Below are 16,073 nucleotides of genomic sequence, written 5' to 3' on the forward strand. Positions count from 1 at the left end.
TCTATACAAATTATCCTTATGTTATATACAAACAACACCCTGACAAATAGTATTTATTTCACTTACATTAAAATTATACAAACAGCAATGACAAATATTATTTATGTCACTTACAGGCGAATAATACAAACAACACCTTGACAAATAGTATTTATTTCACTTATAGTAAAATATTTTAAAATACCGACCCGTGCATCGCACGGACACTCCACTAATTTTTTAATAAATACAAAAGGGTCCAACTACATAAATTTCACGTTTAGAATTTGGGCCCAGTTCAGCTAACTAAATACTATATTTAGATGACCAATAATAATTATTGGCACAAATAATAACAACTTATATTTAATAATTGAATAGTTCAAATTTAAATTTTAATTAACCATTGAATATAAATTAAATAAAATAAATTATATTGAGATAAAAAATACTCGTAACAATGATTTATAAATTTATCTAGTTTCAGCTTATTTTTATATGTTCTTTTTAAAAATCAAAACTTGTAAATATCCCCCGCGTCTCTCTAAAAATTCAAATTGAACCAGCTCAATTCCAACTAGATAGAGGAAACTCATTATAAATTTCACGAATGGTATTCGAATGACCTAATAATTGAAGTAAAACTAGCCATATATATCATACAGACCAAATCAAGTTTAATAACTAAACTAAGGTCAACTATTTTTTCAGTTAGGCCAATATGTTTAGGAGGATTTTGTATCCTGAAAATGAATACCTAGATAGTCTAATCTGTATATCATGTAACAAATTCAAACTAATTCCAATTACATTAGAAAAAATTACTCTTTACTCGTTAGGAGGTGAAGAGCTTGAAAATCTAATAATTGCATGCATTAGAAACCATTTATTGTATTCCTCCAGCTAGTTGCATGTTCTGCTTTTATTAAAAGCTATCTAATTTCTTGGGAAAATATACCCCTACAGGTTACAGTTATATCCGCCTTGGCTTTTCCCTGAAAAACCAAGACATTTTTTGAGGGAGAATATTCGGATATTTCCCATTTTTTGCCTTACAAGTTTCTGAGAAGTTTTTCACTCAGTAGCAAACGCGATGCACACAAACAACGGAATGAGATAAACCAAATCGTAGAGTTTAAAAAGAACAAACAAATATAGTAAAGTACTACTATTTAGGACGTCAGATCGGAAATTATCCCTTCGACAATCATAAGAAAGCAAGCAATACACTGTTCACTTTCTCACAATCATTTGATCAAACACTACTTATCTTTAGTCCACACACACTACGGTTACGGAAACATCAACAGTATCATCATCATTTTCATCAATTCTGATTCTAGCTTCCACACAAGTCATTACTGCTGGGCACACTGTACCCTCTGTGCACCACCAGGCATGTCATCATCCTCATCATATGCCTCCTGAGCTTGTTGTTGCTTCCTCCTAGTCTCCTCCTCCATGTTGACATCATGGAGTGTTGTTTCCTCACATTCATCCAGCTCCATGTCTGTCAATTGTGAAGAAGGCTTTGGTGGCAGAACAGCTTCCAAGGCCTTAACCTGGTCAGGGTTTAGGGAATCTGGGAACTCCACAGTGAAGTGAATGTAAAGCTTCCCCTTCATGAATGACCTCTGATACATGGGCATTCCCTCATCATTTATAGCCTTGTATGAATCTGCATGTATAACCAGCAAAGTTAGAATTTTCTTGGCACATAATAAAATAACCAATTTAATCACAGCAAAATTGGGGCAGGTGTGAATCATTTACATACCAGGCTTGACAACTTCCCCAGGATTTGATTTAATAAGAAGCTGACGGCCATCCAAGTGAGTCAGCACAAATTGGAAGCCACATAAGGCTTCAGTAAGGGACAAAATGTGCTCTACAAAAAGATCTTCAGCCTTTCTTTTGAATTTGGGATGTTCCTTCTGCTGAAGGACAAAGACAATATCCCCAGTAATTGTGTCTGGCTGCAAAATACAAACAACTCAGATCATTATAAATTCTGTGATCCATGAGACACAATGCAAATGACATTACAATTCTCATATCAGCATACCGCTTCATCAGCTTCGCCAGGGAATGTAATCTTCTGCCCGTTCTGCATTCCCTTTTCCACAATAACTTCAAGGACTTTTTTCTCCTGCACAACCTTTTCTCCCTTGCACTGTGGGCAGCGATCTCTGTCGTTGATGGTTTCTCCAGTACCCTTGCATTCATTGCAAGCATGCTGCATCTGCTGAATCATGGACGGGCCAAGATGTCTTATAGAAACCTTCATACCAGTTCCTTGACAACCAGCACACTTCATCGAAGCACCAGACTTAGAACCCTTACTGAGAATTCACAGACAACAATCAATGGAAATCCCATTTGTGAAACAAGCAACAATTACGCGAACAATAAAATCTAGTCAATGTTTGAATTAATGAAATGGGTTAAATATATCTACAAATATAAACAGTTATTAATATCTCAAAATAATTGCCTCCTTGATAAAAATATGTCAGATGTAGCCCTTGAATTGCCTTCTTTTGATTATATTTGACACATTTTCATAAAGGAGAAAATTTACTTGAGAGACTAAAAATGAACAATGCCCAATCTACATAGACAAAAGACATATCATATATAATCAAATTCATACATTTAAGCCCCAAAAAAAGATTCCCTAAAGATTAATTATTGTCGAAAACCAAACACTCGAAATACCCACAAACAATAAAAATCCGTATATGTTCTATGGTTCAAAATTGTGGTCCGCGACCACAACCACAATTTAAACACGCGGCATTTGTCTGCAATTCCCAATAATAATCAAGGATTGCCCGCAACCACAATTTAAGACCATGCTACGTCGTATTAATAAACATCATAATTTTAAACCAAACAAATAGTAATTTTTTCCTAAAATCTAATCACCAAGCAAACTCTGAATTCACTCACCCAGTGCACTTGGAGCATATGACATTTCTGGAGAGGGAGAGCTTCTTAGAAGTCCCGAGATAAAGGTCCTCCAGAGAGACCTTGAGAGGGTGAACCACATCTTCTCCGCGCCTCTGCCTCCTACCTCGACTACTTCCACCTGTTCACAAAGCCATAACCCATTTAGCACAAACAAACTATCATTAATCATCAAAGATACGAATCAAAGTAATCAATCATAAAAATAATCAACCTGATCCAAAGGGACTCCCACCTCCAAAGAAAGATGAAAAGATATCAAACGGATCATGGCCACCGCCACCACCCATTCCTTCCTTAAGCGCATCTTCACCATACTGATCATATATCTCACGCTTCTCAGGGTCACTCAGAACCTCATATGCTTGTGCCAGCTCTTTAAACTACACCAAACAAACAAACAAAAAACACACACTATAAGCCTCACCAAACAAACATGCTTGCAACAATTTCACCACCACAATACAATCAACGTTACGTTAACCCTAATTCTATCAATAAATTCTTAATTGAACCCTAATTTAACTGAATGAAACTCCTAATTGAATCGCGAATTGAGTGAATAAGAATTAGCACAACAAAAATTACCTTCTCGGGATCACCGCCCTTGTCAGGGTGATTCTTGATGGCGGCTTTCTTGTAAGCCTTCTTCAGATCATCCTGCGAAGCGTTCTTCGAGACGCCGAGGATTTCGTAGTACCTCGTATTATCGCTCTTCTTCGGTGCCCTCCCAAACATCTTTAATTATTAACGAATGAATCGAAATTGAAAACCCTAGTTTCAGGAAAGCGAAGAACAACAACGAGAACTGAAGAGTGAAAAAAGACTCTAGATCCGAATCAACGAGAGAAGGAGTAACACCGCCCTAAACTACCATCACTCCAGCGTTGGTATTTATATTTACTATTTACTGTGTTTTTTGTTTTTGTTCTTTTATTTTTGGAGGGTGGACATTGAGAGAGGGTTTAATAATGGACGGTTGCGATGGAGGCTCGTCAAGTGGGTCCCACGGGAGAAGGGTCTAGAATTTTTGTTCGCGTGTTTAGGTTGGATGCGTGGACCGTTGGATGTGTGGGTTGACGTTTAATTTTGTTCTAGATCCTTCGAGGCAAGCTCTAGGAAATGCCAGAGTTTCCTTTTCTGAGTTTTTTTAACTTTTTTTTCTCTTTCAAAATGTTTTTTTTTCTTTTTTCTTTCTTTGAGTCCACTAAGAGCTAACCATTTTTTTGGTTCTCAAATGATGACCACAGGGATGTTACACTCTAAGGCCCTTTAGATTATCTTTGATGGGTTTTGTGCAAATAATAATAAATTAGTTTAATATAATTTTTGTTTTATTATATTTCTCAATTGTTTTACTCATGTATATTAAGTTTAAAAATTTTCACTTTGTTACATTAAATTTTTAAAATGTCTCAATTTAATCCTTTTGATGAGAAACGTCTAAAAAATTAATAGAGTAAAAATTAATAGAGTTGTATGATGTATCTGTTGGTTGTTGAGTAAGATGTTGATATAGCGAGATTTTCAAAACCACATCATTTTAAACGATGTTTTTTTGTTGACAAAATAAGAAGGTAAAATTACATTTTTGTTCCCTCAATTTATCTTCAATTTCGGATTTGATCCCTTATAATTTAATTCACAAATTTGGTCCCCCGATTTTATAAATCCCTGCAAAATTGGTCCAGGAAACCCGATTTGGACATTGACTGTTAACCTCAAACGTTGACTGTCACGTGTCAATGTCTGAGTAGTTTCCTGTAAAAGCTTCATTTTTTGTAGGTAAAGTTGTACTTTTGGTCCCCCAGTTTTACTCCAATTTCGATTTTGGCCTCCTTATAATTTAATTCACACATTTGATCCATCAGTTTTATAATTCCCTTTATAAATTCAGCCAAATTTTATTACTAGAGAAGTTGTATTTCAAATTTCAAACAAAAATACTATTGTCATACATAGGCCACTTAAGCATATACATAATACTGCATGGGGGAGCAAAAAAAGAAAAAAAAATAGGGGATTATTACAAAACCTGTTAAAGTAAGAGATCTGAAAATTTCTGACCCAGATTGGAATTCATGCACCACTTTCCCAAGTTGAACAACCCCGGAAGTGGGAGAGAGATAAAGAGTGATTTTTCTCTGGGTTTCATGTGAGTGTAAAACTTGCGATGAAAAAGAAGTGTGAAATTTATCAAGACCTACTATGTCTCTAGCACCAGTAGCAAAACCATTCAAAAGACCAATTTTGCAGGAACAATTTATAAAGGAATTTATAAAACTGGGGGACTAAATGTGTGAATTAAACTATAAGGGGACCAAAATCGAAATTGGAGTAAAATTGAGGGATCAAAAGTGTAATTTTACCTAAAAAAATGAAGCATTTACAAGGAACCACTCAGATGTTGACACGTGTTATTGACATGTGGCAGTCACACGTGGCATTGACATGTGGCAGTCACACGTCTGAGGTTAACGGTCAACGTCCAAATCGGGCTTCCAAGACCAATTTTGCAAGAATTTATAAAACTGTGGGATCAAATTTGTGAATTAAATTATAGGGAGGCCAAATCTGTAATTGGAAATAAAGTGGAGGACCAATTTTGCAATTTTTCCAAATAAGAAATCATTAGAAAGAGAAGTGACATTCTAATGTGATGGAAAAGTAGAGGGAAACCAAGAGTTCTTACGAGCAAGAGCAAGACCTAGGGCACATGATTGTCATTAGATTGTTGTCGATGTTGTCTTTTGTCGATATCAGCACTGTCATTAGAGGTATGTTGTTCATGGTGTTACTGTTATTTTGTGTGTGTTTTTGTATATTTTCATTTACACCTTTTTGAGTTCATTGGGTATGTAATGCAAAACAAGATTTTTGTTTTGGCCTTTTTGAGTTCATTGTGTTGTGTTGTTCTCCGTTCTCTCTATACTTTGGGTTATTTGATTGTATGCATGGTAACGGGTGCGAATCAAGGTTGATTTTTGTTTACCCCACCCTCGCTCCTAACTCCCCATTTCCCCTGCCCTTGCCCTCGCCCGGGAGTTTTACCAGTTAGGGGTATTTTTTCAATTTTTTCAAATGGGAGTCGTTTTCAAATTATTTTCGAAAAGGGGATAAGTCATAACAACTAAGTTAAAAGTTGTAATATCTATTATGACTTATATTTTTTTTAACTCAACTCATAAATAGTTTTATGACTTCAGTTTTTTATTTATGACTTCAAAGTTGTTAGTTTTTTTTTTTATTTTACAACTTTAAAGTCGTAAGTAATTTTTTATATACATTTTATGACTATGAAGTCGTAATGTTTTTTTCACACTTTAATGTATTTTATTTTCAATTTTCTAAAAAGTATAAATAATTTTATTTATTCAATTATTAAATAAATATTTTTAATTTTACTTGTTATTAGTTTTATTTAATATGTTGTATATTTTTCATGGTTTTATTTAATATGTTATATATTTTTTAATGTTTTTTATTTAAAGTATTTTATATTTTTTAATATTATTTTATTTAATATATTTTGTATATTTAAAATTTAGATAATATTTTAATAATGTTATTGAATTTGAATTTTTTTAAATGAAATAAAAAATAAACTTAATGATATTTAATATATATTTTTTAAATATTTATTTTATTTCAAATACTTAAATTTTAAAAACTTAAATTTGAAACTAAATATTAAAATATTTTGTTACTAATATTAACTTATAATTTATGAAATAATATTATTTATTTTGTGTAAAGGAATTTACTATTAACAACATCTAAAAATTTAGTAATAAAAGTAGTTGTTAAATTAAAAAGAACATGATACATTAATATAAAATTAACAATACAAATTAAAAAGAAACATAAAAAGTAAAAATTATATTAGTCATCTACTTGTTTGTATGGACAGTTACTAAAATTATGTCATTTACTTCTATACGATGAACATTTCTTAGGCCTATTTGAAATTGGTTCATCGATCTCATTATGCATACAAGTAGTGGTTGACCTTACTGATGTTTGTCGTCATTTCGAAGCATCAAACATAAAATATGGACCTAAATATTGAGATCATTTGTCTTCACTTCCAAGGGAATGAAAATGATGCTAATAAACTTTGAAAATATTTTCCAACTTGTATATAGGGTCAACAAAGTCATCATAAGTTACAATTGCATGCGAGCAAGAAATTCAAATTGCTTGAAATTGTCCACAATCATACGACTATTCATTCAATTTGACAGTGCATGCCATTGCTTATTGACCAATCCGTGTATTTGTAATATTGTTTATTTTGTGTAAAGGAATTTACTATTAACAACATCTAACAATTTAGTAATAAAAGTAGTTGTCAAATTAAAAGGAACATAATTCATTAATATAAATGAACAATACAAATTAAAGAGAAACAAAAAAAGTAGAAACTATATTAGTCATCTACTTGTTTATATGGACAGTTACTACGATTATGTCCTTTACTTCTACACAATGAGAATTTCTTAGGCCTATTTGAAATTGGTCCATCCATCTCATTATGTATACAAGTAGTGGTTGACCTTACTGATGCATGTCGTTGTTTTGAAGGATCAGACATAAAATATGGACCTAAATATTGAGGTCATTTGTCTTCACTTCCAAGGGAATGAAAATGATGTTGATAAACTTTGAAAATATTTTCCAACTTGTATATAGGGTCAACAAAGTCACCGTAACTTAAATTGCAAAAAGCACACATTACAATTGCATACGAGTAAGGAATTTGAATTGCTTGAGATTGTCCACAATTGCATCACCATTCGTTCAATTTGACAGTGCATGCCATTGCTTGTTGACTAAGCCACATATTTGCAATTTTTTGAACCTCAAACTCCCTTGTTTCTCGAACATACATGCGAACATAATGCGAGGTAGCAATGTGTTGATTTTCTTGCATCATGACATATATTCAGAGTACCTATGTCTTGCCTTTATCATATTCATGATTTTCATGTCATTAGTAACAAATGAATCATTTATTTTATTAAATGTTTCATTAACTAAGACAATAATAGGTAATGCTCGAGCTCCTTTCAAAACATAATTCATACATTCAACAAGGTTGATAGTCATATGGTCATATTGTTTTCCTTCATCGTAGGCCTGAGTCCATTTACTCTTGGGAATTTGGTCCAACCAATCTGCTACATGTGAAAACTCTGCTCACATTGTGAGCAACTTTGCCTCAAATCATATGGCAAAAGATAAAACAATGAGTAATTAATATAGTGAAGACGTAATAAAGCAAGAATTTGATGTATGAAATGGTTAGAAGCATACCCATACTAATGACTTGTTTTTTTAAGTTAACATTTTAAAACTGTTTGTTGAAATTTGATGCAATGTGGCAAATGCAATACACAGATAAAACATCTGGTCCAGTTCATCCAACTCGTTCTGATTGCAAAACTGCTAGCAAACTGGTTCCCCTTTTGATATAATACACAAATTTGGTTGAGGTGTAACATATCTCTTCAAATAATGCAAGAACCACATCCAAACTTCTTTGGTCTCGCTTTCAACAATTGTAAAAGCAAGTGAAAAATTGTTCCTACTACCATCTTGTCCAATGGCAGTCAATAAAGTACCACGATATTTTTCAGTTAAAAATGTCCCATCTACTTGCACAATTGACTTGCAATATTGAAAGCCTTCAATACATGACTTAAAAGCCCAAAATACATGATCAAGAATCACCCTAGGAGACTCATCTTCACCATCCTCCATTGAAGAGGAAGTTTTGTATCTTACTATTGTACCTGGTACAAAGTATTGAGCAGTTGTCATTCATACAGGCAGATAATTGTATGATTGTTCCTAACTTCCAAATGTCATTTCAAGGGCTTTTTGTTTAGTTGTCCATGCTTTTTTGTATGAAACAGTACAACTAAACTATTGTAGCATGTCTGCAATCAATGTTTTGATTTTGATATCAGGGTTTGTTATCACTAAATGAACAATATTATGAGCAATTACTGATAAGTCTAACTTAGCATGATCTTGTGATATGACAAAAGTTGTGCAAGTGTGAATACCATTTATTTTCTTCAACTCTCATCTCTTGTGTATTTGTTGAACGATACTCTCGCCCTCCAGTAACATCCATTATCATATTGATTACACATGAGAACATACTTGTCACTCTTGTTCTCTACCACATAAAAATTAAATGAATGCACAAAATAAAATTGTTTAATGACATCCATAACTCCTTGTTTTGATTCAAATATCAAGCCTTCATAAAGGTCATTTGTACTAGAACTCCCTTTGTTCTTATAAGGATTTGAGTACTATTGATTCTCTAGAAGTTGGCTACTAATAGTTTCAAAATATGAAGATGACTTCACTTTGATTACTTGGTTCTCCATGTTCGTGAACATCGTGTTGTTGCTCGTCATCACTAAAGTTGCTAACATTATCTCATATTATGGGTTCTTCACTAGCCATATGTAAAAAAATACAAATGTAACTGATTAGTGAAAATGAAAATAATTTAGTTTATTTAACGCTAAATAAAAAAACCCTATGCTGAGAAAATTGAAAAAAAAAAATACACCCTTCTGGTAAAACTCCCTAATTTAGTGTATCTATTGTTAAATAAAAAATATACCGAGAAGATGATAAGAAAAATGTGAAAATGAAATACTCTTTTGTATTCTGAAAAATATTACAAGATTGTTACTTCATGAAATGAAGTGTGAATTAGACCTCCCTTTTATAATAAACATGAACAATGAATAGTGAATAGTGCATCATACATTTGTATCAATGAAAATTATTTTCGCAGTTAGACTTTTCATTTCATGTATAATGTGCATATAATCAACTAATAACATTTTTGTATAAAAATAACATTTTTGTATAAATAATAGTAACAACTCTAAAATATTATTATATAATAACTTATTTAAATTTCTAAAACCTTAAAATAATATTAACTTAACACTTATAATTTATTGAAAGACTAAATCCTAAAATAATAATATCTTAAAACTTATTAAAATATTAAACCCTAAAATAATAATAACTTAAATCTTATAACTTATTAAAAGACACAACACTAAAATATTATTATCTAATAACTTATTTAAATTTCTAAAAAACTAAAATAATATTAACTTAACACTTATAATTTATTAAAAGTTAAACCCTAAAATAATAATAACTCAAAACTTATTAAAATACTAAACCCTAAAATAATAATAACTTAAATCTTATAACTTATTAAAAGACACAACTCTAAAATATTATTATCTAATAACTTATTTAAATATCTAAAACCCTAAAATAATATTAACTTAACACTTATAATTTATTAAAAGACTAAACCCTATAATAATAATAACTTAAATTTTATAACTTATTAAAAGACTAAACTCTAAAATATTATTATCTAATAACTTATTTAAATTTCTAAAATCCTAAAATAATATTAGCTTTAACACTTATAATTATTAAAAAAGAGTTAACAGTTATAATATTATAATATATAATAACATATAATATTTTTAAATTACAATATAATATTTAAAAAGCAAATAGTGAAGTCATGACATGTTTCATGACTTTGAAATCATTGGACCAGCCCTCCATCCCACCATCCATTTTGCATGAAATCGAATCCAAACCGCCCTTTGAAATAATGAAGTCATGTCATCCTTCACCACTTTGAAGTCGTGGCCAAGTAAACGACTTCCAAGCTGCACCATTTTGACCGTGAATTCGTGAAGCAAATTGTAGGAAAAATGCAAAAAGATTGCATCGTTTTGGCCATTTGCTGGTGAATCATAGTGCAAGAAAAATACAGAAAAATATTGCACCACTTTGGTCATTTGCACGCAATGAATAGGTGAGTCAAAGTGTAGGAAAAATGCAGAAAAACTACACCATTTTGGCCATTTTCATGCAGTGAATTGTTGAATCAAAGTGCAAAAAAAAATGCAGCAATTCAATTGTCTCGTGAAGCATGGCACATGCATGAATAGTATAATAGTAAAGTTATCTCATTAATGGATGGATGGATGGTCATTCAATGCATCATGCTAGTAAACATTAGGCTGTTGAATATTGCAAAGGGTAGCTTACATTAAAGGAAGTATCATACTCGTGAAGCATGGCAGAAAAATAATTGGTTGAAAGTTTTGATGCATGTTTTACAGCTGGTGAATAAGTTGAAGACACTAAGACTAAGTGTTCCAAATCTTAGTTGGTTTAAAGTTTTGATGGTTGTACTAAGTTCAATATTAACTCAAATGCATGTCACTTTGTCTTCACGCAAACTAAAACCATTAAGTGTGTGAGGTTATTGCATGCCTCTCGAAACATCAAACCCATGAATAGTATCATGTTGTGTAGGGACGACACAAGGACTTGAGAGGCCTAAAACAAATTTAAGAATGAAGACTTTTATTTACTCATAAAATAGTTTATTAAAATTATCATTGTTTTATTTAAAATTAATTTTTCGGGCTTTTTGTGTTGCAAAATTATCGATTAAATTGTCGTAATTAATTTCATTTAACATTTCCTTTTCAATAGACAATAATGTCAATCCGTTCAATCTTTGTTGAGACATTATTGTTCATTAATTATTACTTATGGTACCAATAAAAAGATTAATAGTTACTTATAATATTTTAATTAAAATTTATTTTTAAATATAGTTTTACAATAATTTTTTTGAGGTATATTAGTACTATAAAAAAAATTGGGGCCTTTTTTTTGGGCCTAAAGTCCTTGATTGGGCCTTAAGCCAGCCTTGGTGTTGTGTATACTGCATTTCACGTGATGCATATAGGCTTTATACAAGTTAAGTTATTTGAAGCCTATACTTTGGTAAAAAAGTAATACTCATTAAATGTGTGATGCATTCCACATGAAACCAACTTATATAAATATAGTGTGCATTTATTCACTTGCACTTTAATTCTTCTCCAATCTTATTTTCATCCAAACTAAGTTTCCTCACGAAGCTTCTTTTTGTTTGTCTACATCCCCACTTTTTTCATCCTTTCATCCATTTGTTCTTTCCTTCACTGTGAACCAATGACACATGCACAACCTAGACATATTGATGGCTCGTTGTTGCGCTTACAAGACAACCATATTTCAAATCAAGTGTGGGAAGACAAAAAGAGAATGATTCGTTTGACGTATAATTCTGTTTGGGCTTTTACACACTTGGATCAAATAGATAATCATGTCAAAAACCTAATCACTTTAGCTGGTTTTTGTCATGTTATCAATGTCAGAAAAATTGATATTAACCAACATTTGGTTAGTGCATTGATTGAACGTTGGAGAACCAAAACTCACACATTTCATTTTCCACATGGAGAGCCAACCATAACTTTACAAGATATGACCCTACAGTTGAACCTGAAGATTGATGGATTATCAGTAATTGATATCATCACCGATGATGTACGTGTTGCTTGTCAGACATTACTAGGGGACACTCCATCTGATAAGTATATAAAGGGTAAAAAGGTTTGTCTAAGCTAGTTGCAGCAAAATTTTCAACAACTTCCAATTGATGTTGATGATGTTGTCATTGCACAACATACTAGAGCTCATATCATGATACTGATAGGCGGTTGTTTGAAGCTAGATACATCAAGTGCAAGAGTTCATTTTATGTATCTCCTTTTATTATCAAATTTGACTGAGGCAGGTCATTACAGTTGGAGTGCAATAGTATTAGCATCCCTTTTTTTGAGCTCTAGATTAGGCTGTGAAGCCTAAATAAACGGAAATCGGTGGATGTTTGTTGCTGCTACAGTCATGAGCATGGGACCGCATTAAATATATTGCCACAAAGATACATCACCTATCTATGGAAGAAGTACAAGAAGGACTTGAATTTCCTCTTGCACGAAGGTGGTGTTGTCCGACAACCGAAAGAAACATTCTTACTAATTCAACCATATTGATATGCATCATATTTGATAGACTACATATGAATGAGGTTCAATTCTTAATTTTCATGTTAAGTACTTTTTTGTTTCCTAATCAAACTTAAATATGTGACAATAATAATGTATGTCTTGCAGTTCTTGTGGAATCCTTATGACACACAAAAAATAAGGTCATTAATTAATAATGTTGAGGTATCAATGATTGTTCAGGCAAAAGTCCCTCTCATATGTTTTGCAATTGTGGAATGAATCCAACAGACAGGGTCATAAGACAATTTGGACTGCGACAAATCATTTCAGATGACCCATCAAACCTAGATCAACTCCATGACATAGATATGAGAGGGAGAACAAATATTTTTTTGGCCTCACCATCATCGTCACTAGATTGCCAAATGAAATCATTGGAATGATTATATTTTTCACGGGAAAATAGACCAAGGTCTTTTGCATGATAATTCATAATACATGCAATGGTATATACATTGAACTAGACGAAATGGATGTTTACATGCATTCCATGTGTACATGTCATTACATTTATGAAACACATGAACATTAACCCTGAAAAGTTCATCCCAAATTATTTTAGAAAATAACACTATGAAGCAGTAAACTAACCAATAATCTACTCAGCATTAGGTCAGAAGTAGTGGAAAAAACCTCCATACATAAATGTGCAAGCACCTCCAATGAAGAAAATGTTTGGTAAACCCAAGAAAAATAGGAGGAAGGAGACTGGAGAAACTACATCCATAATTAACAAAGTGTCCAAGAGAGGAATCAATCAAAAATGATCAAAATGTGGAATAACTGGCCACAACAAAAGAGTTAGTAAGGATGACCCTACATCAACCCAAACCCTTTAAACCAAACCAGTCCCAACCATCTACACCACCCCAATTCCAACCACTTAAACCACCCCAATTCCAACCTCTTGTACCAAACCAGTCTGAAGCACCTACATCAACCCAAACCCAACCACCTACACTAACCCAATCCCAACCCCAACAAGCTGCACCATCACAATCACAAGCCAAACAAGTTTCACCAACCAAGAAAACAATGAGACCTAAACTCCGAGCAAAAAGGAGGAAGTTAATCACCCCACCTGAATAATGCTTACAAGGGAGGAAAATGATGGATGAAGACTATGCTTTTTAGACCCAAGTAAAAGCTCTGCCAACGATGGTGGTGGTGACGGCAGCGACGACAAGGACGATTATGATGGCAGAGGTGGTGACAGTCATATCAATGGTGGTAGGTTAACAATAGTTGAGATATTTTAGGATGTGATTTGTTTGGTGAATCTTTTAGAGATTTAATGGTTATATTTATTTTAAATTTAATTTTTAAATTTTAATCTTGGTCGTCTGTTATTTTTAATCATGATCTAATGGTTATTATTAATTAATTTCATGTTTTCACATAAAAAAGTGTTCTCAGAAGAGTTGTATTATATATATACACACACACACAAACATACACACACTATTAGAATTATATATTATTCTCTTAATTTTCATTAGTGTAATTTGGGATTTGCTCATTATTACTTAGATTACATTGATTTTATGTAATTAATGTAGATCCTATTTGCTCATTATAAATAAAGGTTGTGTGGTCATCCAAGACACATTATAGCACCCCAGATTCTAGTTCAAAATATTGTTTGAAAAATTCTTGTTAATTTTTTTGTTCTTGAAATACGTGTCAATAAATTAATACCTTATTCAAAACTCCGAGTAATATTTTTTTTTTGAAAACATATGCGGATAAACTTCATTGTAAAACTCGTGTAAATAAATCTCATTAAAAAGTATAAAAGGACAATAACATCATTTCTTGAAAGCGAGTACAATTAAAAATTTTATGTAACAGATTTACATTAATCACAACCTTCGAAAAGATATGAACCTTGAAATAGAATAATTAAATACAAGGGAGAAATAACATAGTCTTCATACATAATAATAAAAAGTACCATAGTACCATGTCACAAGAAAATAAAATGTAATTACAACCCGTAGATGTCTTAAAGTAAGTGTAACACATAAATCTGTAACAAATATGACTATCTGAACCTAGGTACACCCAACTCTAAAATGGATACATCCAAAAGAAAACCTAGGTCTTTGAGCAGACAAATATCCAACCCAAGGTATCAAATTGTATCTAAGACGAATCCGCGAAAGAATCATCCTCATCCTCCTTAAATGAAGGCTCTAACTGCCACAACAACTATATGTACTTTTTTTATCTTCGTAGGCATGAGATCATCATGGTCTCCTCGGACGTTGATACCTAAAAGTTATTAGTTGTAGGGGTGAGTTCTCTGCTCCTCAAATGTCACAAACAACACACAAAGCATACAACTTACATAACCATGGTGTATCGTTTTCCTAGGCAAACAACACTTGATGCCCTAGAGCGCATAACTATCACACTTGACATAAATGACTATAGTACTTAACACCACTGATTATCACTCTTGACACGATCAAATACTACACTTGACATCATTGATAATCACTTTGGATACAACTAACTATTACACTCGACACATAATAGGGCCTAACAATGCCACCAAGCCTCCCAAGTATTGATGGTCTTACACAACCACATGGATGACAATTGAGAGTGATTGCTAAATACGAGTACAATGTATACCGATCCCCAAGCTCCCAAATCCAAAAAGTATAGTCTCAGAGCTCGTCAAAAGTAGCAAAGTCAGGCCCGTGAGTTCCCCATGCCAAATGAGTGCATCGAATGTCTGGTAGTCACCACATTGATAATCACATTGGATAAAACTTACTATTACACTCGACACATAATAGGGCCTAACAATGCCACCAAGCCTCCCAAGTATTAATGGTCTTACACAACCACATGGATGACAATTGAGAGTGATCACCACATATGGGTACAACGTATACCAATCCCCAAGCTCCCAAATCCAAAAAGATAGTCTCAGAGCTCGTCAAAAGTAGAAAATTCACGCATGTGAGTTCCCCACGCCAAATGAGTGCACCAAATTTCAGATAGTCACCACTCGCTAATTCCCTTAGGTTCTTCAAACCTCTCTACCCACTATACCCTAGTGTACCCTATAAATAATTCATTTCTCAACATAAGCCTCATCATCTCATAGATGGAACGTAATCACATACC

At 32.7% G+C, this 16,073-nt stretch overlaps 1 protein-coding gene across 2 annotated transcripts; it reads right to left on the reverse strand.

Moving 5' to 3' along the window:
• Positions 1-870: 870 nt before the first annotated feature.
• Positions 871-3,816, reverse strand: LOC100808604 (chaperone protein dnaJ). 2 transcript variants are annotated; one of them, NM_001255581.2, is made up of 6 exons: positions 3,538-3,816; positions 3,185-3,332; positions 2,932-3,070; positions 2,045-2,321; positions 1,757-1,955; positions 871-1,657 (listed from the first exon to the last, which is right to left on the reverse strand). In NM_001255581.2, exons 1-6 carry the CDS (start codon positions 3,685-3,687, stop codon positions 1,338-1,340), a joined length of 1,233 nt encoding a protein of 410 aa, NP_001242510.2. In that variant the 5' UTR covers positions 3,688-3,816; the 3' UTR covers positions 871-1,337. The 2 variants fall into 2 exon arrangements, with proteins under 2 accessions (NP_001242510.2, NP_001354212.1); NM_001367283.1 differs by having other exon boundaries at positions 3,164-3,332.
• Between the last annotated feature and the right edge of the window lie 12,257 nt (positions 3,817-16,073).

The sequence above is a fragment of the Glycine max genome, chromosome 11 (genome assembly GCF_000004515.6).
Source record: "Glycine max cultivar Williams 82 chromosome 11, Glycine_max_v4.0, whole genome shotgun sequence".
Lineage (NCBI taxonomy): Eukaryota > Viridiplantae > Streptophyta > Magnoliopsida > Fabales > Fabaceae > Glycine > Glycine max.